This window comes from Pinus tabuliformis, chromosome 3_2 (genome assembly GCF_031772625.1).
Source record: "Pinus tabuliformis cultivar Carrire ecotype Pingquan chromosome 3_2, CPIR1, whole genome shotgun sequence".
Classification (NCBI taxonomy): domain Eukaryota; kingdom Viridiplantae; phylum Streptophyta; class Pinopsida; order Pinales; family Pinaceae; genus Pinus; species Pinus tabuliformis.
This window is the reverse complement of record NC_142302.1, coordinates 281,220,484-281,233,328: the sequence shown is the minus strand read 5'-3', so window position 1 is coordinate 281,233,328 and position 12,845 is coordinate 281,220,484. Positions and strand designations below refer to the sequence as shown.

General features: G+C 38.6%; 1 protein-coding gene across 2 annotated transcripts in view; it reads right to left on the bottom strand.

Annotated features, from left to right (window-relative positions):
• Positions 1-10,929, bottom strand: part of LOC149180722 (immune-associated nucleotide-binding protein 9-like) — a 146,397-nt gene extending 135,468 nt beyond the window's left edge. Inside the window, exons 1-2 of one of the 2 annotated variants that reach the window (XM_089416247.1) lie at positions 10,478-10,929; positions 10,033-10,369 (exon numbers count right to left, since the gene is read on the bottom strand). In XM_089416247.1, coding sequence (XP_089272373.1) covers positions 10,033-10,270 — 238 coding nt within the window. In that variant the 5' untranslated portion in view covers positions 10,271-10,369; positions 10,478-10,929. The remainder of the gene's footprint in view (positions 1-10,032; positions 10,370-10,477) is intronic. The other variant, XM_089416246.1, reaches the window with a different exon arrangement.
• Positions 10,930-12,845: the final 1,916 nt, after the last annotated feature.

The following is a 12,845-nucleotide window of genomic DNA, read 5'->3' as shown; positions in this document are numbered from 1 at the left end:
CTGAGATATCTTCGAGGCACAATCACTCATGGGTTGAGATACATTGTCGGAGATGTGAGGCTACATGGATATACCGATGCTAATTGGGTAGGCAGTGTGGTGGACCGAAAGAGCAACTGGATGTTGTTTCTCTTTGGGATCTGCCTCGATATCCTGGATGAGCAGGAAGCAAAAGTCGGTGGCTTTGAGCACCGCTGAGGCAGAGTACATTGCTGCAAGTATGGCCTCCTGTGAGGCTGTCTGGTTGAGGAAGCTCTTCAGTGAGCTGTTTGGATATGCATTGGATACTACCGTGATCTTTGTGACAACCAGAGTGGGATTCGTTTATCAGAGAATCATGTATTTCATGATCGCTCCAAACATATCAATATCAGGTACCACTTTATTCGGGATATGGTACAGCGAGGAGCAATAAGGCTCCATCATATCGGTACAGATGAGCAGGTCGCTGACATTCTGGCAAAGCCCCAGGGAAAGGTCAAATTCTTGACTTTCCAAGAACGACTTGGAGTCATTGAGAGACCCTCTTATGAGGGTCCTGTATGATGCATGCATTGAGCTTTGGGAGCTCCAAGGGCTTGGGGTACTTCTTGGAACGACAAGCGACCATAGGGCGACTCACCCTCCCCTAGTGGTGCGCTATGTATAGGGTGAATGGCTCAGCCTTCCCCTGTGATAACCTGTGCCAACTTATGGACAGGATGAGTGGTTCTCCTATTGAGGCATCCTACCCATGCAATTTGGGACTCATAGGAAGTACCTCTCATTTGGCCAATGAGTAGGGAAATGGGGTTAGGGACCATAGTAGTACCGATGGACGCATCGTGTATCTAACATACTCCCTATGCTAGGATGACCGACATTGATCTGGGATCAATTGGAACTGACTTCGGGTTAGTAAGAGTGATATAGCTCACTCTCTTTTGGCACTGATCTGGGATCAGTAAGAGTGATATGACACACTCTCTGGCACTGACTTCGGGTCAGTAAAAGCAATATTGAGCACTCTCTTTTATCTGAGACTGACTTCGGGTCAGTGGAGGATGGCATGAGATATCCTCGATCATTTCTTCTTCTTCATAGTTCAGCAGAGCCTAGTCGAGCAGTGCAGGGCAGCACATTTGATGGAAGAGATAGTACCGACGATCAGATGGATTAGCAGATGGAGTTCTCCCTAGTTGCGAGGGAGTGTTAAAATTGGCAACTAGGGCCAAACTCCATGTGGGTCATCTTATTTATGGCAGCTGATATTTTTCTTAGATTCCTCTCATCGAGAGGTGTAGGATTGATCTAACGATCATCCGATTCCGACATGTATTTATGGAGATATGAATTTATTTGTATTTACTTGACAATTTGTCAAGGTCGGCCAACAACAAAATGTGTGGCACACATCCTCAACGATCCATATAAATAGAAGACACCCTGTGGCATTATCACTCATCTCATCTCATTTCATCTCTCTCTCTCCTTATTTCATTGGGTACACATCAAGGAGCAGCATCTCTCTCACGTGGGAAGGAGGACGCAGGACTGTTTCAGCATTGACTGAGGTTGACCAAGGAGCAGCAGGCTGGGTTTGACTGTGTTGACCAGCGAGGAGGTCAGTTTGACTTCGGTCTAGTGTGAGGAGCCTCTATCAAGCAAGCCACAGATCTGGACAGCAAAACGTTGACCTGATTTGACCACGGATTTGACCAGCGTTGACTGGTTAGGGTTGACCGCAGGGCTGCATATGTGTTGACCACTGTTTGACCATCTCTCTTGGACTGTTTTGGGTTGACCACCATTGTTGTTGAAGGCCGAGTTGACCAAGGTTGACTTGAGGTCATTTGTGGGTTGTTTGACCAGCTTTGAAGTTGTTGGTTAGGGTTTTATTACTGCTGTCATAAAATTACAGAACTATGAAATTGTACTATCTCTCTCTCTCTGCTGAATTATTGAAGATTATAGAAGAATTGATCAAAGGGTTTCCCCACATTGGGGTTTGTCCCTGGCTAGCCGCCACATCTAGTGTCTCTTGTCTTGGCTTGTCTTTTGTCGATTTATTTATGTTCTATCAGAATTTTACTTTATGTTAATGTGATTGCTAAACAGTGAAACTGACATTGGGCTAATAAGAAGAAATTGAAGTAAATTGCTCTAAGCATAGAACACACCATAACTTAACAAGCATGTAGGAATAAATTAAATTGCATGGCTAGAATCACCCTCTAGAATCTAGTAGCATGATGTACATAGAGTTCTAGACACTCATGTAGATGAAAATGCATAAGTAGAAATATCTTCTAGATTATAGGAGCATGGCAAATATAGCTCAAGATATTCATGTAAAAGAAGCATACCTAGTATAGGACCTCATACATGATGAAAGAAAAATTGATCATGATAAGAATCTTAGAAGACCTACATCAGCAAAAGAAAGGAAACATTTGCAAGGCAAGGATCTTCAAGATCTTGCGATAGAATCTTCAAAAGAAGGTTCATGGACCAAAGCAGATGTATCATTGGGAATCCCATTCATCGGGTTCAAGAAAAGGATGATATGTAGGCAGGCTAGGATGAAGCAAGGGCCACACCAAATGATGATCAAGGAGGATCGAGATGAGTTATGTATGCATCCAAGTTTAAGTCATGTTTTCAATTGTATATTATTAAGTCATCAGTATAGTTCTATAACATGATCAAGCATGAAAGAATCTCTTTCACCAAGAACATGCTCAAAGGCATGTACCACAATGCAATGAAGGCCAACAAAAGAACATGCTCACATAACGAGCATAAGATTGCTGACTAAGAAGCAAGAAGAAATGTTGACAAGTCCAAAAAGCAAGCAATGAAGGAATGCTTCCATAAGAAGCATTAGATGGTTAACCTATCTATCTGAGAAGAAGCAAATGAAGAAAGAGATCAAGCATGTGAAGAACACCATGATCACCAAGAATGACTATTTGACTAAATGCCTTGAAATATATCTCCCGAAAGAAGGCAAGACAACTCTGATAAAGGAAGAAAGGACCCTTGACACCTATGAAACCTTGGAAATATAAAAGGTGCAGATAATTGATTCCTCTCTATGAAGATGTCGTGATGAAGAAGCCATACAACAAAAGAAAAAGCAATGTTGAAGCAATATCAGGATGAATTCATGATGGACTACTAGGTCAAAGCATATAACCTAGCAAGTATGATGGAGAATCCATTAGGAGAGCATTCTGAGGCATGGACAAGATGACAAAGGAGTAGCCAAGATGACAAGAAGAACCTAATAGTCACTTTCCACGAAGCAATGACATAACAAACCAAGAAGGAAAGTGATCGATGGATGTTACCCTACCGAGAAGAAGTTCGATCGAAGACTTCATGACATCAAGAAAGGAAGGAGATCAAGCAGTTTAAGGACCCACGAAGAAGAAGTTGTTGATGAAGGAAAGAGTCCCCAATTAAGAGGGAGCTCTGACAAGTCCCTGATCAAGAGGGAGTTTTGGATCACCCCTGATTACAAAGGAGTGACAATTGTGTTTTCTATTTCATGGGTCATGCACTAGACCAAGACTAACAGCCGTAAGTCTAGATGAAGGCCATGAATGGAAATGTAGACACAAGATAGACACAACATTCTTGTCTTCACTTGGGAAGAAAGAATGGGAGGATTAGGTAATCATCTAGCATCTAATACTCTTTGAGGATGTGTAGGGCATCCAAGACAAGAGTAGGCAAGAGGATCGATATTCTTTGAGGGTTGGGAATCCAAGATAAAAATAGTCCTAGAAGGTCATACATCCGAGTGGGTATGTACCTCGAGACACAATGATAAAGGTGTCTATAAATCATTGGTCTCGACAGCATTGTAGCTCATGGTCTCGAAAAGAGATGGAGTTGTTAGTCAAGGCCTTGCACTATGACAATGCTGATGAATATGATGCTATAACAGATGGATTGCAAATCCGGTTTCTCTTATGTGAATTCTTCAAGATTAAAAATTGCCAAACACCTTGTAATGTTGTATGAATACCTCCCTAGATAAGAGGGAGTGTTGAAGGAAATGTAACTAGGCTAGGTCTTCATAAATGTAATTTTGATATTTGTACTTATTCAAGAAAAGAGAAATTATGTTTGTATTGTTTGTCAATGAGTTTCTTGCTCATTGAAAATAGGTCAAGCACATTTTGAAGTGCTTCTAGAAAGTCAAAGTCAAAATGTAATTATGATAAGACCCTTTGATGGCATGTTACATCATGTAAGTCATCATACAAGGTCATGGGAACACCTCCAAGCATGGTCAAATCCTCTCCTAGCAACAATGAAGTCTACAGGCAACAAAATGATGGGTAAAATTGCATTATAGAGCAAAATTGTAAGTTGGCCTTAAGGACAGTCATGTCGGCTTGAAGAGGAGGGACAGACCTCTATTTATAGAGGTTGTCCACTCCTCAAAAGGACAAGAACTTCTCTCTGAAATCCGCAAGCAAGAAGAAGGCTTAAAGGACGAATAGAAGGAAAGGAAGAGGGCTACAAGGGCAGCGAGTTAAGAAGACAAGACAGAGAAGGTATGCAGGTCATTTCTGAAGCAGTTACAACCACACGTGCGAGGTCAAGGTAGGGTTGACTGCAGACATAATGGCATAAAAGAATAAGTCAACATATCTTACTGTTTTGGGTGGAAAACAAGGTCTACTCAGCCTCTCTCTACAAGCGAAGGAGAATCCCTCATATACGAAGGAAGAAGGACCAAGATCGAAGAAGATAGGACTGTTTCTAAGGCTAGAAACAATCACACATGTGAGGTGCAGGAAGGGTTTGACAGTAGTTTAAGGCAGCAGCATGACTATCCTCATTCAGATGTATACCTAGGCCTAAAAGGTATCCAAAGAAAAGCGAAGAAGCCTCTATCTATAACAAAGTAAAGAAGCCCTAATATTCTTGGGTTTCCGAACCTAGAAGACAGTGCTGGAAGACAAAGTGTCGGAAGAAGCGTCGGAAGTGACAGTGCAAAAGAAGGAAGGATTTGACTTATGCTTGGAGGATATCCTAGTCAAGGGTCTAGGGTTTGGAAGTTGTTCAAATAAGAAGCTTCAATAAGAGAAATCTTAAAAAGGGTTTTCCTCTCAAGAGTGGAGAGGGTTTGTCCCTAGCAAAGAGCCAAATTTTGTGTTCTTGTTATTTTGTTTTGGTAGCAGTTTGATGAAGCACACACATATGCACTAATAAGAAGGAGAAGCATAAGCTAATAAGAAAAGTAAAAAGACTTCACAAATTGTTATCAAGTCACACAGAATCATCACAACACTACTTTGCCTTAGATTCTCTAACAATCGTGACATTATAGGTCCTAGAAGTGTGATTTCAAGATGACCTTTTGCTTGTTTTGCTTAACAAATGAATGTCCTAACAAATTGCCTCAGGTCCACACAAGGTAGAATCTTGTAAAAGAGTTTGTCAAGGATTATCGATGCTCCCTGCCCTAGCTAGTTAATGCAACAAGAGTTTTCTTCAAAAATGCTTAGTCATTGAAGGATCACAATCTTAATGTTTTCGAGTGTTTATAGTGATGTAAGTTGCTTCAACTGTTGTAGATTATTGCTCAGCTAGACCACAGGTACTTGTCAAGCGGAATCTTGAAGACAAGCTTCACTGATTCAAGTACAAATCTTCACTTTTCTAGGCTAAGACAACTAGCTGCAGAAACACCTTTGTTGATAGGGATCTGAGGTTACAGAGATGATCCTTGCTGGTAATAAAATCATTCTACAACCACAAAGTCGAGGTCTTGTACAAACCATATGACATAGTAACCTCCAAGAGAGCAACACTTGCAAAAATTGCAGACAGTGATCCCCTAACCACAGGGATTGAGGAGTGCTTACTTGAACTTGCAAGAAAAGTTACCCTTACGAAACCCAATCCCAAATTAAAAATATAAATAAAAACCCTTATCCCTTCTGCAATTTGGTGCCCTAAAAGACAGTTGAAACATAGTACCCTTTGTCAAAAACTTCGCTCCTCTATTTGTAGCTGAAAGTGTTCAGTGAAAAACAAAAATTTAGTCAAGAAACCTTGTCACAAAAGAACTCTTCCTTTCATCTAATTTCCAAGACAAATTGCGTGGAGACAAGACAAATTGTACAGGTCTTTGAGGAGGGCCACAACTTAACACGTGTCAGAAATATTTGATTGCTTCATACGGCCTTCCACAGAACCGAACACACTTCAAAAGGGCAAAATACTTTAAAAAATGTATTTCACTCCCATATCCAAACGATGGAGTCGAAGCTTCTTTATATAGCTTTCTCGATGACGTTCTTAAGATTGACCGACTTGATATATTGGAGGGCAAATAATTAAAATTCAAATAAAATAATCCCTCCAAATTAAAACCATAAGCCATTTCAAATTTTATTTTTGGACCATAAATCATTTAAATTAACATTTGATTATTTAATTTAAATTTCCCCTTTAGAATGAAATTATCCTCCAATATAATGTTGCCACATCATTGTATAATTTTGGGGTTTTAACTAGTTGTTGTATTATGAATTGTAGCCATATCATCCTTATAATCATGTCAACAAGATTGCCACATCAGCACTTGATCCCACATCATCACACTTGTTGCAACATTGTCAACCCTTGGGCCTTTGACTTTCACTGGGTATATCTCACAAACCGTGAGGGCCCATGAAACGCTCCACACATACCAACAGAAACGCCATGACGAGGAGAATGTTATCGCTAGGGTCTCCAAGTCAATTTCAATGATCTACCTCATCAAAATCCTCATCAAGTGCAAAGCATGCCCGTCTTCCAAGGAACAAAAACCTAGAGTTAGGGTTTGCTATGGTTACTTCACTGCATCCTCTCATCCACTGCATACTTGCTCCTACTCTTGCTTTGACATCAATGACGTGTCGCATACTTGCTTGACATCCTACAGCTACCCAACATTTTGCACCTACTCCCGCTTTGACATCAATGAAAACATGCTCAACATATTGGGATTGATCCTTGTAAGACAATTCAGAATTATGACACAAAGAAGCCCTATTCCTTGCTACATCTAAAACACACTTTAGCTTCTTTAGATCCAAAGGCCAAGTAAATACATACACTGCATTGTGTGTGGTTTTTCCACCTAATCTACAAATTAAGTGTTTTTGCTTGGCTAGTCACCTACAAAGGTCTGTTAATTTTCCAGTGTTCTATGTTTAACACAACCACTTATTCCAATTCTTCTTCAATTAGCAATCAATTTGTTCAAATTAATCTTCCAGAAACAATAAGCAATTGTAGATAGAATAGTAAATCCAATGCACAATAGACAACAACCAAGAGTAATAACAAGAGACACAAGATTTGGTCAAAGACAAAGGGAAAACCCCACAAGGGGCAAAACCCTTTCAAAATTCTTCTATTATTTTGTCATCAAATGTTCAGCAGAGAGATACAATGTTCCAATTCATCAACAATAAGTCAAAGGTCAATAGCTTTGACTATTCAATTCAACTAACCAATATCCAATGAGAAACGAGCCCAAAAGTCAAATCTGATCCAAAGTCAAAGTCAACAGCAATCAACATTTAGCAGTCAAACCCCCTCCAAATCAGCTCCGTCAATAGTCAAAGGATGCAGCCTTCTTTGTTGGTCAAAGTCTAGTCAAAACAGTCAACAAATGCTCGGTCAAAGGAGAGAGAAAGCTTGGGGTCAAACTTCAAGAAATCTACGGTCAAGGTCTGCAGTCAAAGTGAGTCAACATGCCCAGAAAAATTTGGTCCTTCGCCCAATGAATTCGGCCTTCCAAAACAAAGATTTTCCAAGTCAACCCAAGTCAAAGGTTGGTCAACGCACTCCAACAGAAAAGGAAACGCACCAAAATAAAATTTCCTTCCCTTCGCAGGTGTGAACTCGGACCTCCAATTTCAGACTTGTACGAACCAATCCAAACAAGAGAGAAAAGATGTGACGTCTGATGATGATGCTCCAAAGTGATGTGACATATGCTCTATTTATATGAAGACGTAGAGGGTCGAATTAGCTTGCCCAAGCCAACTTGTACTTTTGTGCACATGTGGGTTTCTCCTTAAAATAATAATTTTCGTTGACAAAATTAGATTCTTCCAAGGGCTAGTAGAGGTTTTTCTTGATGTGGAAGGTTGTCCAATGAAGGGAATTTGTCCCTGAGTTGCCAAATTAACAAGGTCTGCCAACAAAATCTCCCCTTTTTTTCAAAAGAGAAAACAATTTTTTTTATATTCATAGGAAATCAAAAAGTACAATCCCTTGGCTGCATAGCAGCGCACTTGATAATTTAAAAACTGGGTTGAGAACAAAATCCCAGATATATCTGAGATCTTAAACATATCTTGAAACTTAATCATATTTGAACAAGATCAAACAGATTAAAGGACAAAACAGACAACACATTACCATGAGACACCTTTAAGATGGAAACTAACCCAGCATCTAATAGCAGAGCTTCCTTGGATAACATATCTGCCAAGGCATTATTTTCCTTGAATGTATGAAAAACTTGCACATCGTCGTATTGCCCCTATAGCTAGTAGATTTTTCTTTACCACAATTCTAAATGAAGGACCCTTAAGTCAGCTCTTCAATTGAACCATGGTTTCATGAACACCCAATTCTCAATTTGCGACAAAACAGAAGATTTGAAACACATTTTGCGAGAATGTCAAATTACCTAAGGCTATTGGCAGAAGGTTCAGGTGCAAGTTTCTTCTCTTCTTCGGGGTACTATCCATTGGAGGGCAGCCCCAAGGACTGGCTCCAAACAGTGAATTCTGTAAACTTTTACGGGATAGTAGAATTGCCCTGGAAAAATTTCTTCGCTCTCTATCTGGAAACGAGGGTGGGAATGTATCTTTGCCAATGAGGATAGTCATGACTCATGATTCTGCATTCTGTAGGATTTAGCAGGAAGAGGTATATAAGCAGCTCCATGCTAAAGGCTGTCTCCTATTCAGGAATGCCAAGAGTCTTTATGCTTTAGCCTATTCTGATTTGAATTCCGCTTTAGTTGTGTAGAAGAAAAATATTTTCCCCCATCCCTTTCATATGCTCTTCCATGATTCAGCCCTTTGTGACATTCTCAGTTTAATACAAGTATTTTTTTTGGGGGAAAAACACTAATGGACTCAAATTATGTAGAACAAAAGAAAAGGGTCATGTCAAGTCTCCCAAGTGACTCGACGAAGAGGAATGAGGAAAAAGGAAAACAAGACAATAAACTGAAAATTGGGGTGCAAAATTGTTGAAAATATTAAAAAATAGGAGTTTTTTTAGTTAATAAACCAAATGTGCCCCCTCTAATATAATACGTGTTATACAATAAGTCACAAGTTACAACCTCAGCAGTCTCAAAAAAAAACTGCCTCCAAAATTACAGACTGTAAAAATGGCACAGTCTAACTGTTTTTTGTTTTGGTTTTTTGAGCTAAAAGCTGGCTATATAATTTTGCTTAAGATTGTGATTTTTCATTATTTAAAATGTGTTTTGTATGTATAAATAAATTCAACGCTCCGAAAAACTCCTTCACCACTCAGCTTGTGCAGAGTACAGCGCTCAAACTTGAGATGCCAACCAATTTCCACCAGATTTCAGACAAATTTTGCTAAAAATATATGACCAGGAAAAAAGCCAAAATGTAGAAAAATTAGAGTAGTGCCGCAAAAATATATCTTCAAAAAGCACAACAACTGCTAAGCAAAAATAACTTTCCCCATCAAGTTCAATTTCTCACCCCATTTCCAAAAACATAGATCATAAGCCATAGACCTTTTTTTGCTTTTTTCCCCACGGTCTCAAATGTTCATATGAAGTCAAAGGCAAAAGAAGAGTTGTAAAACCTCCCAAGGTGAGAAAATGTTCACGCATTAAAAACTTGAGAAGCAACAGAAACAAAAGATTATAATCCGAATAACTCTCCTTCCATATAATAAACATTATAATACAAAAATTCCACTAACCCTGAATCGAAGCACATTAAATAGTAAATAAATAAATAAGATCCTCACCTGGCGTATCGACCACATTCACTTTTCTGCCATCGTTCATCTGGACTTGTTGTAATTCAGAAGTGAGTGTGACAGCAGCAGAACGAGAACGTGACTTAAAGGCCTTGCGCCCAAGGATGGAATTACCAGTTGCACTTTTACCATTGCCCGTGCGCCCTACCAAGACCAGAGTGGTCTCCCCCGTGGCAGGTCCAGTCAATTCCCAATCATCCACTTCATCTATTCCGCTTCCTCCCATCCTATCCTTTCAGCCTTCCAATTCACTAAATCGCCCGCAATTCAACCAGTACTTCTTCCAATCAGTTTCAAATTTAACAACTACGCTGTAAGTCGATTCCTGGCAATCAAGGAATAAAAAACTCAGCAAAACATAGTCCCATCAACTCGAAATTCAACAAATTTCCTCTTAACCCCAACCCTAAACAAATACAGTCCGAATGAATACCTGAAACAGCCGATTGAGCTCGAGTTCACCAATCTAATTATAATTCAAGCCCTATAATTATCACGTCGCCTTCAATTCCTATAAATATTCAAGATTTGAATCTTCGGCCGTCCGAAAAAAACCCCGATTTCGAAAAACTTCAACTTGAATTTAACACTAAACCGTAATGGTCTAGTCTCGCCACAGAATTAAAAAGATATGTTTCAAAATAGCTGGATATAGCACAGAACTCCTGAATTCTGCTTTAGCAACCGATGACACCACGAGAATGTCGAACCTTGCCTATTTTGTCGTTGCGGCCTTGGAAGTCACGTTGGGGTCAGACTCAGAGGTGAGGTTTGAGGTAGCACAACGCCTTTTAAACGGCCAGTTTTAATGGTTTAACTTGAGGAAAAGGGTTTTCTATGGCTGATGCGATGGTGTCATGATTCTATCACGGCATCCCAGAGCATCCGAAATTTTTAATATGATGTTGTGTACTAAAGGGGTTATAGCGAATCTTTTCGCTAGTAATTTTAGCAGCGGATATTTTTAATTTGATGCTTTTTTTTTCAACTGAATAAATCAGGTTGGAAAAGCTCTCATTGGTACATATAGTCTTGTGGGACTATGAGATCTATGAGGATTAAACTTCACCACCTAACTACCTAATTGTCTGAGGGGACTATGTACTAAAGAGTTTTAGCAATCTTTTTCCATGCGAGTCGCATTATAATTTTATGATATTATCTAATGTGAAATGTTGGAATTACAAATAAAACAATTTTAATATGCAGTCTTAAGTGCATGTGGGTTAAAAAGTAATAGCAAAACTTTGTTTTTTAAAACAAAAATTATATCTCGTTATTCATTCGAAATAAAAGGTACATTACAAAAACTATTTTAACTAATCATGCTATAGACATCTGCATATTTACATAGACAATTTATTAAGCTTGGTCCATGCAGACCGGTTGCAAAGGCTTTAAAGTTTTTTTTTTTTAAAGTATTCTATATGGGACAAAGAAAGTTTGTTTGCCATTAATATCTGTGCATCTACATACATCATATGATTTGCCGATGATTAAACATAGGGAAGCAAAAGAAAATTGTAAGAAAAAATAGTAGAAATTCACTCTTCTTTGAGATAAAGTCATCAAAGGAGGCATTGGATATGACTTAAGAACAATTGGAAGAAGTCCGAGAATTGTTTGTTTCTATTCCTCCATTCAAGCAAAAAAAATGTTAAAAATATCATCAAGAAAAATCCTAATTTAATTTTTCCTTGAATTAAATTGTAATTCTAATTCTCATAACAATTTGTAATAGTTAACTAAGTTAATTTGACTTAGTTAACTCAATTAATTCGAATTAGGAGTCTATCTAGAGCCATGTAGAGTGGTTCTTAAATTTTAGGGGCCCAAGTTGAGTTCTTTTGAGTTGTAATTATCTAATTAAGTTAAACTAGTTCCAACTGATGAAGGAATTAGTGGGAGATCCAGTAATGGGATGTAACATGTAGTAGTGGGGTGTAGCCAACACTGCTCAACCAATAAACTGAAGATTCACTCATAATTAACTCATGCATGTGATATCAGAGAAAGACTTAGTTGAGATTAGAGTTCAGGGACAATGTACTATTAGTTTTAAAATCAACTAAATTAAACAGATAGTGCATGCAATTAGAATAAGATCTAAAGTAAATCATTCTTTAATTATAAAACTCACTAATTGTATCCATTTAGATTACCTTTAAAAGGAGGAATGAAGGCACAAGTTTAATCATTGTTTTGGTGAGCACAAGTTAGTGAGACCAAGCAATAGGAAACACAAGTTTATGCGTGGAGCTTGTGAGAGAAAGGTGTGCCAAGAGAAGTTTGTGCACAGGTTGGCAATGAGATAGATAGAGATAGTGCAGAGGTTGTTCAGGCTTGAGCAAAGCATTTTAATTTTCTCATATTCTTTGACTAATGCAATATACAAATAGCAAGGATGTTAGCTGTGGTTTTCCCAGGAAATCATTGTGTAATGTCTTGATTGAATTCTTTCTCTTGTATGCTTCGTGATTTCTCAATCAATTAATTGTTTTCACTGATGAGTAGAGTATATTCAACTCTTTTGTTTTAGCATATTACATAAGCAGTTTGAATCTACAATAATTTCTACATGGTATCAGAGTTAGATTTGAAGGAATTTCTACATGGTATCAAAGCTAGATTTGTAGAAATTTCTACATGGTATCAGAGCTAGATTTGTAGAAATTTCTACATGGTATTGGAGCTAAAATCACAATAGAAGAGAAGAATTCGAATTTGTCCTTGTAGATTGATGGAGCTCTAGTTCAGGGCAGATCTAGAAGACCCTATGTGCATACTTCTTAATGGAGCTA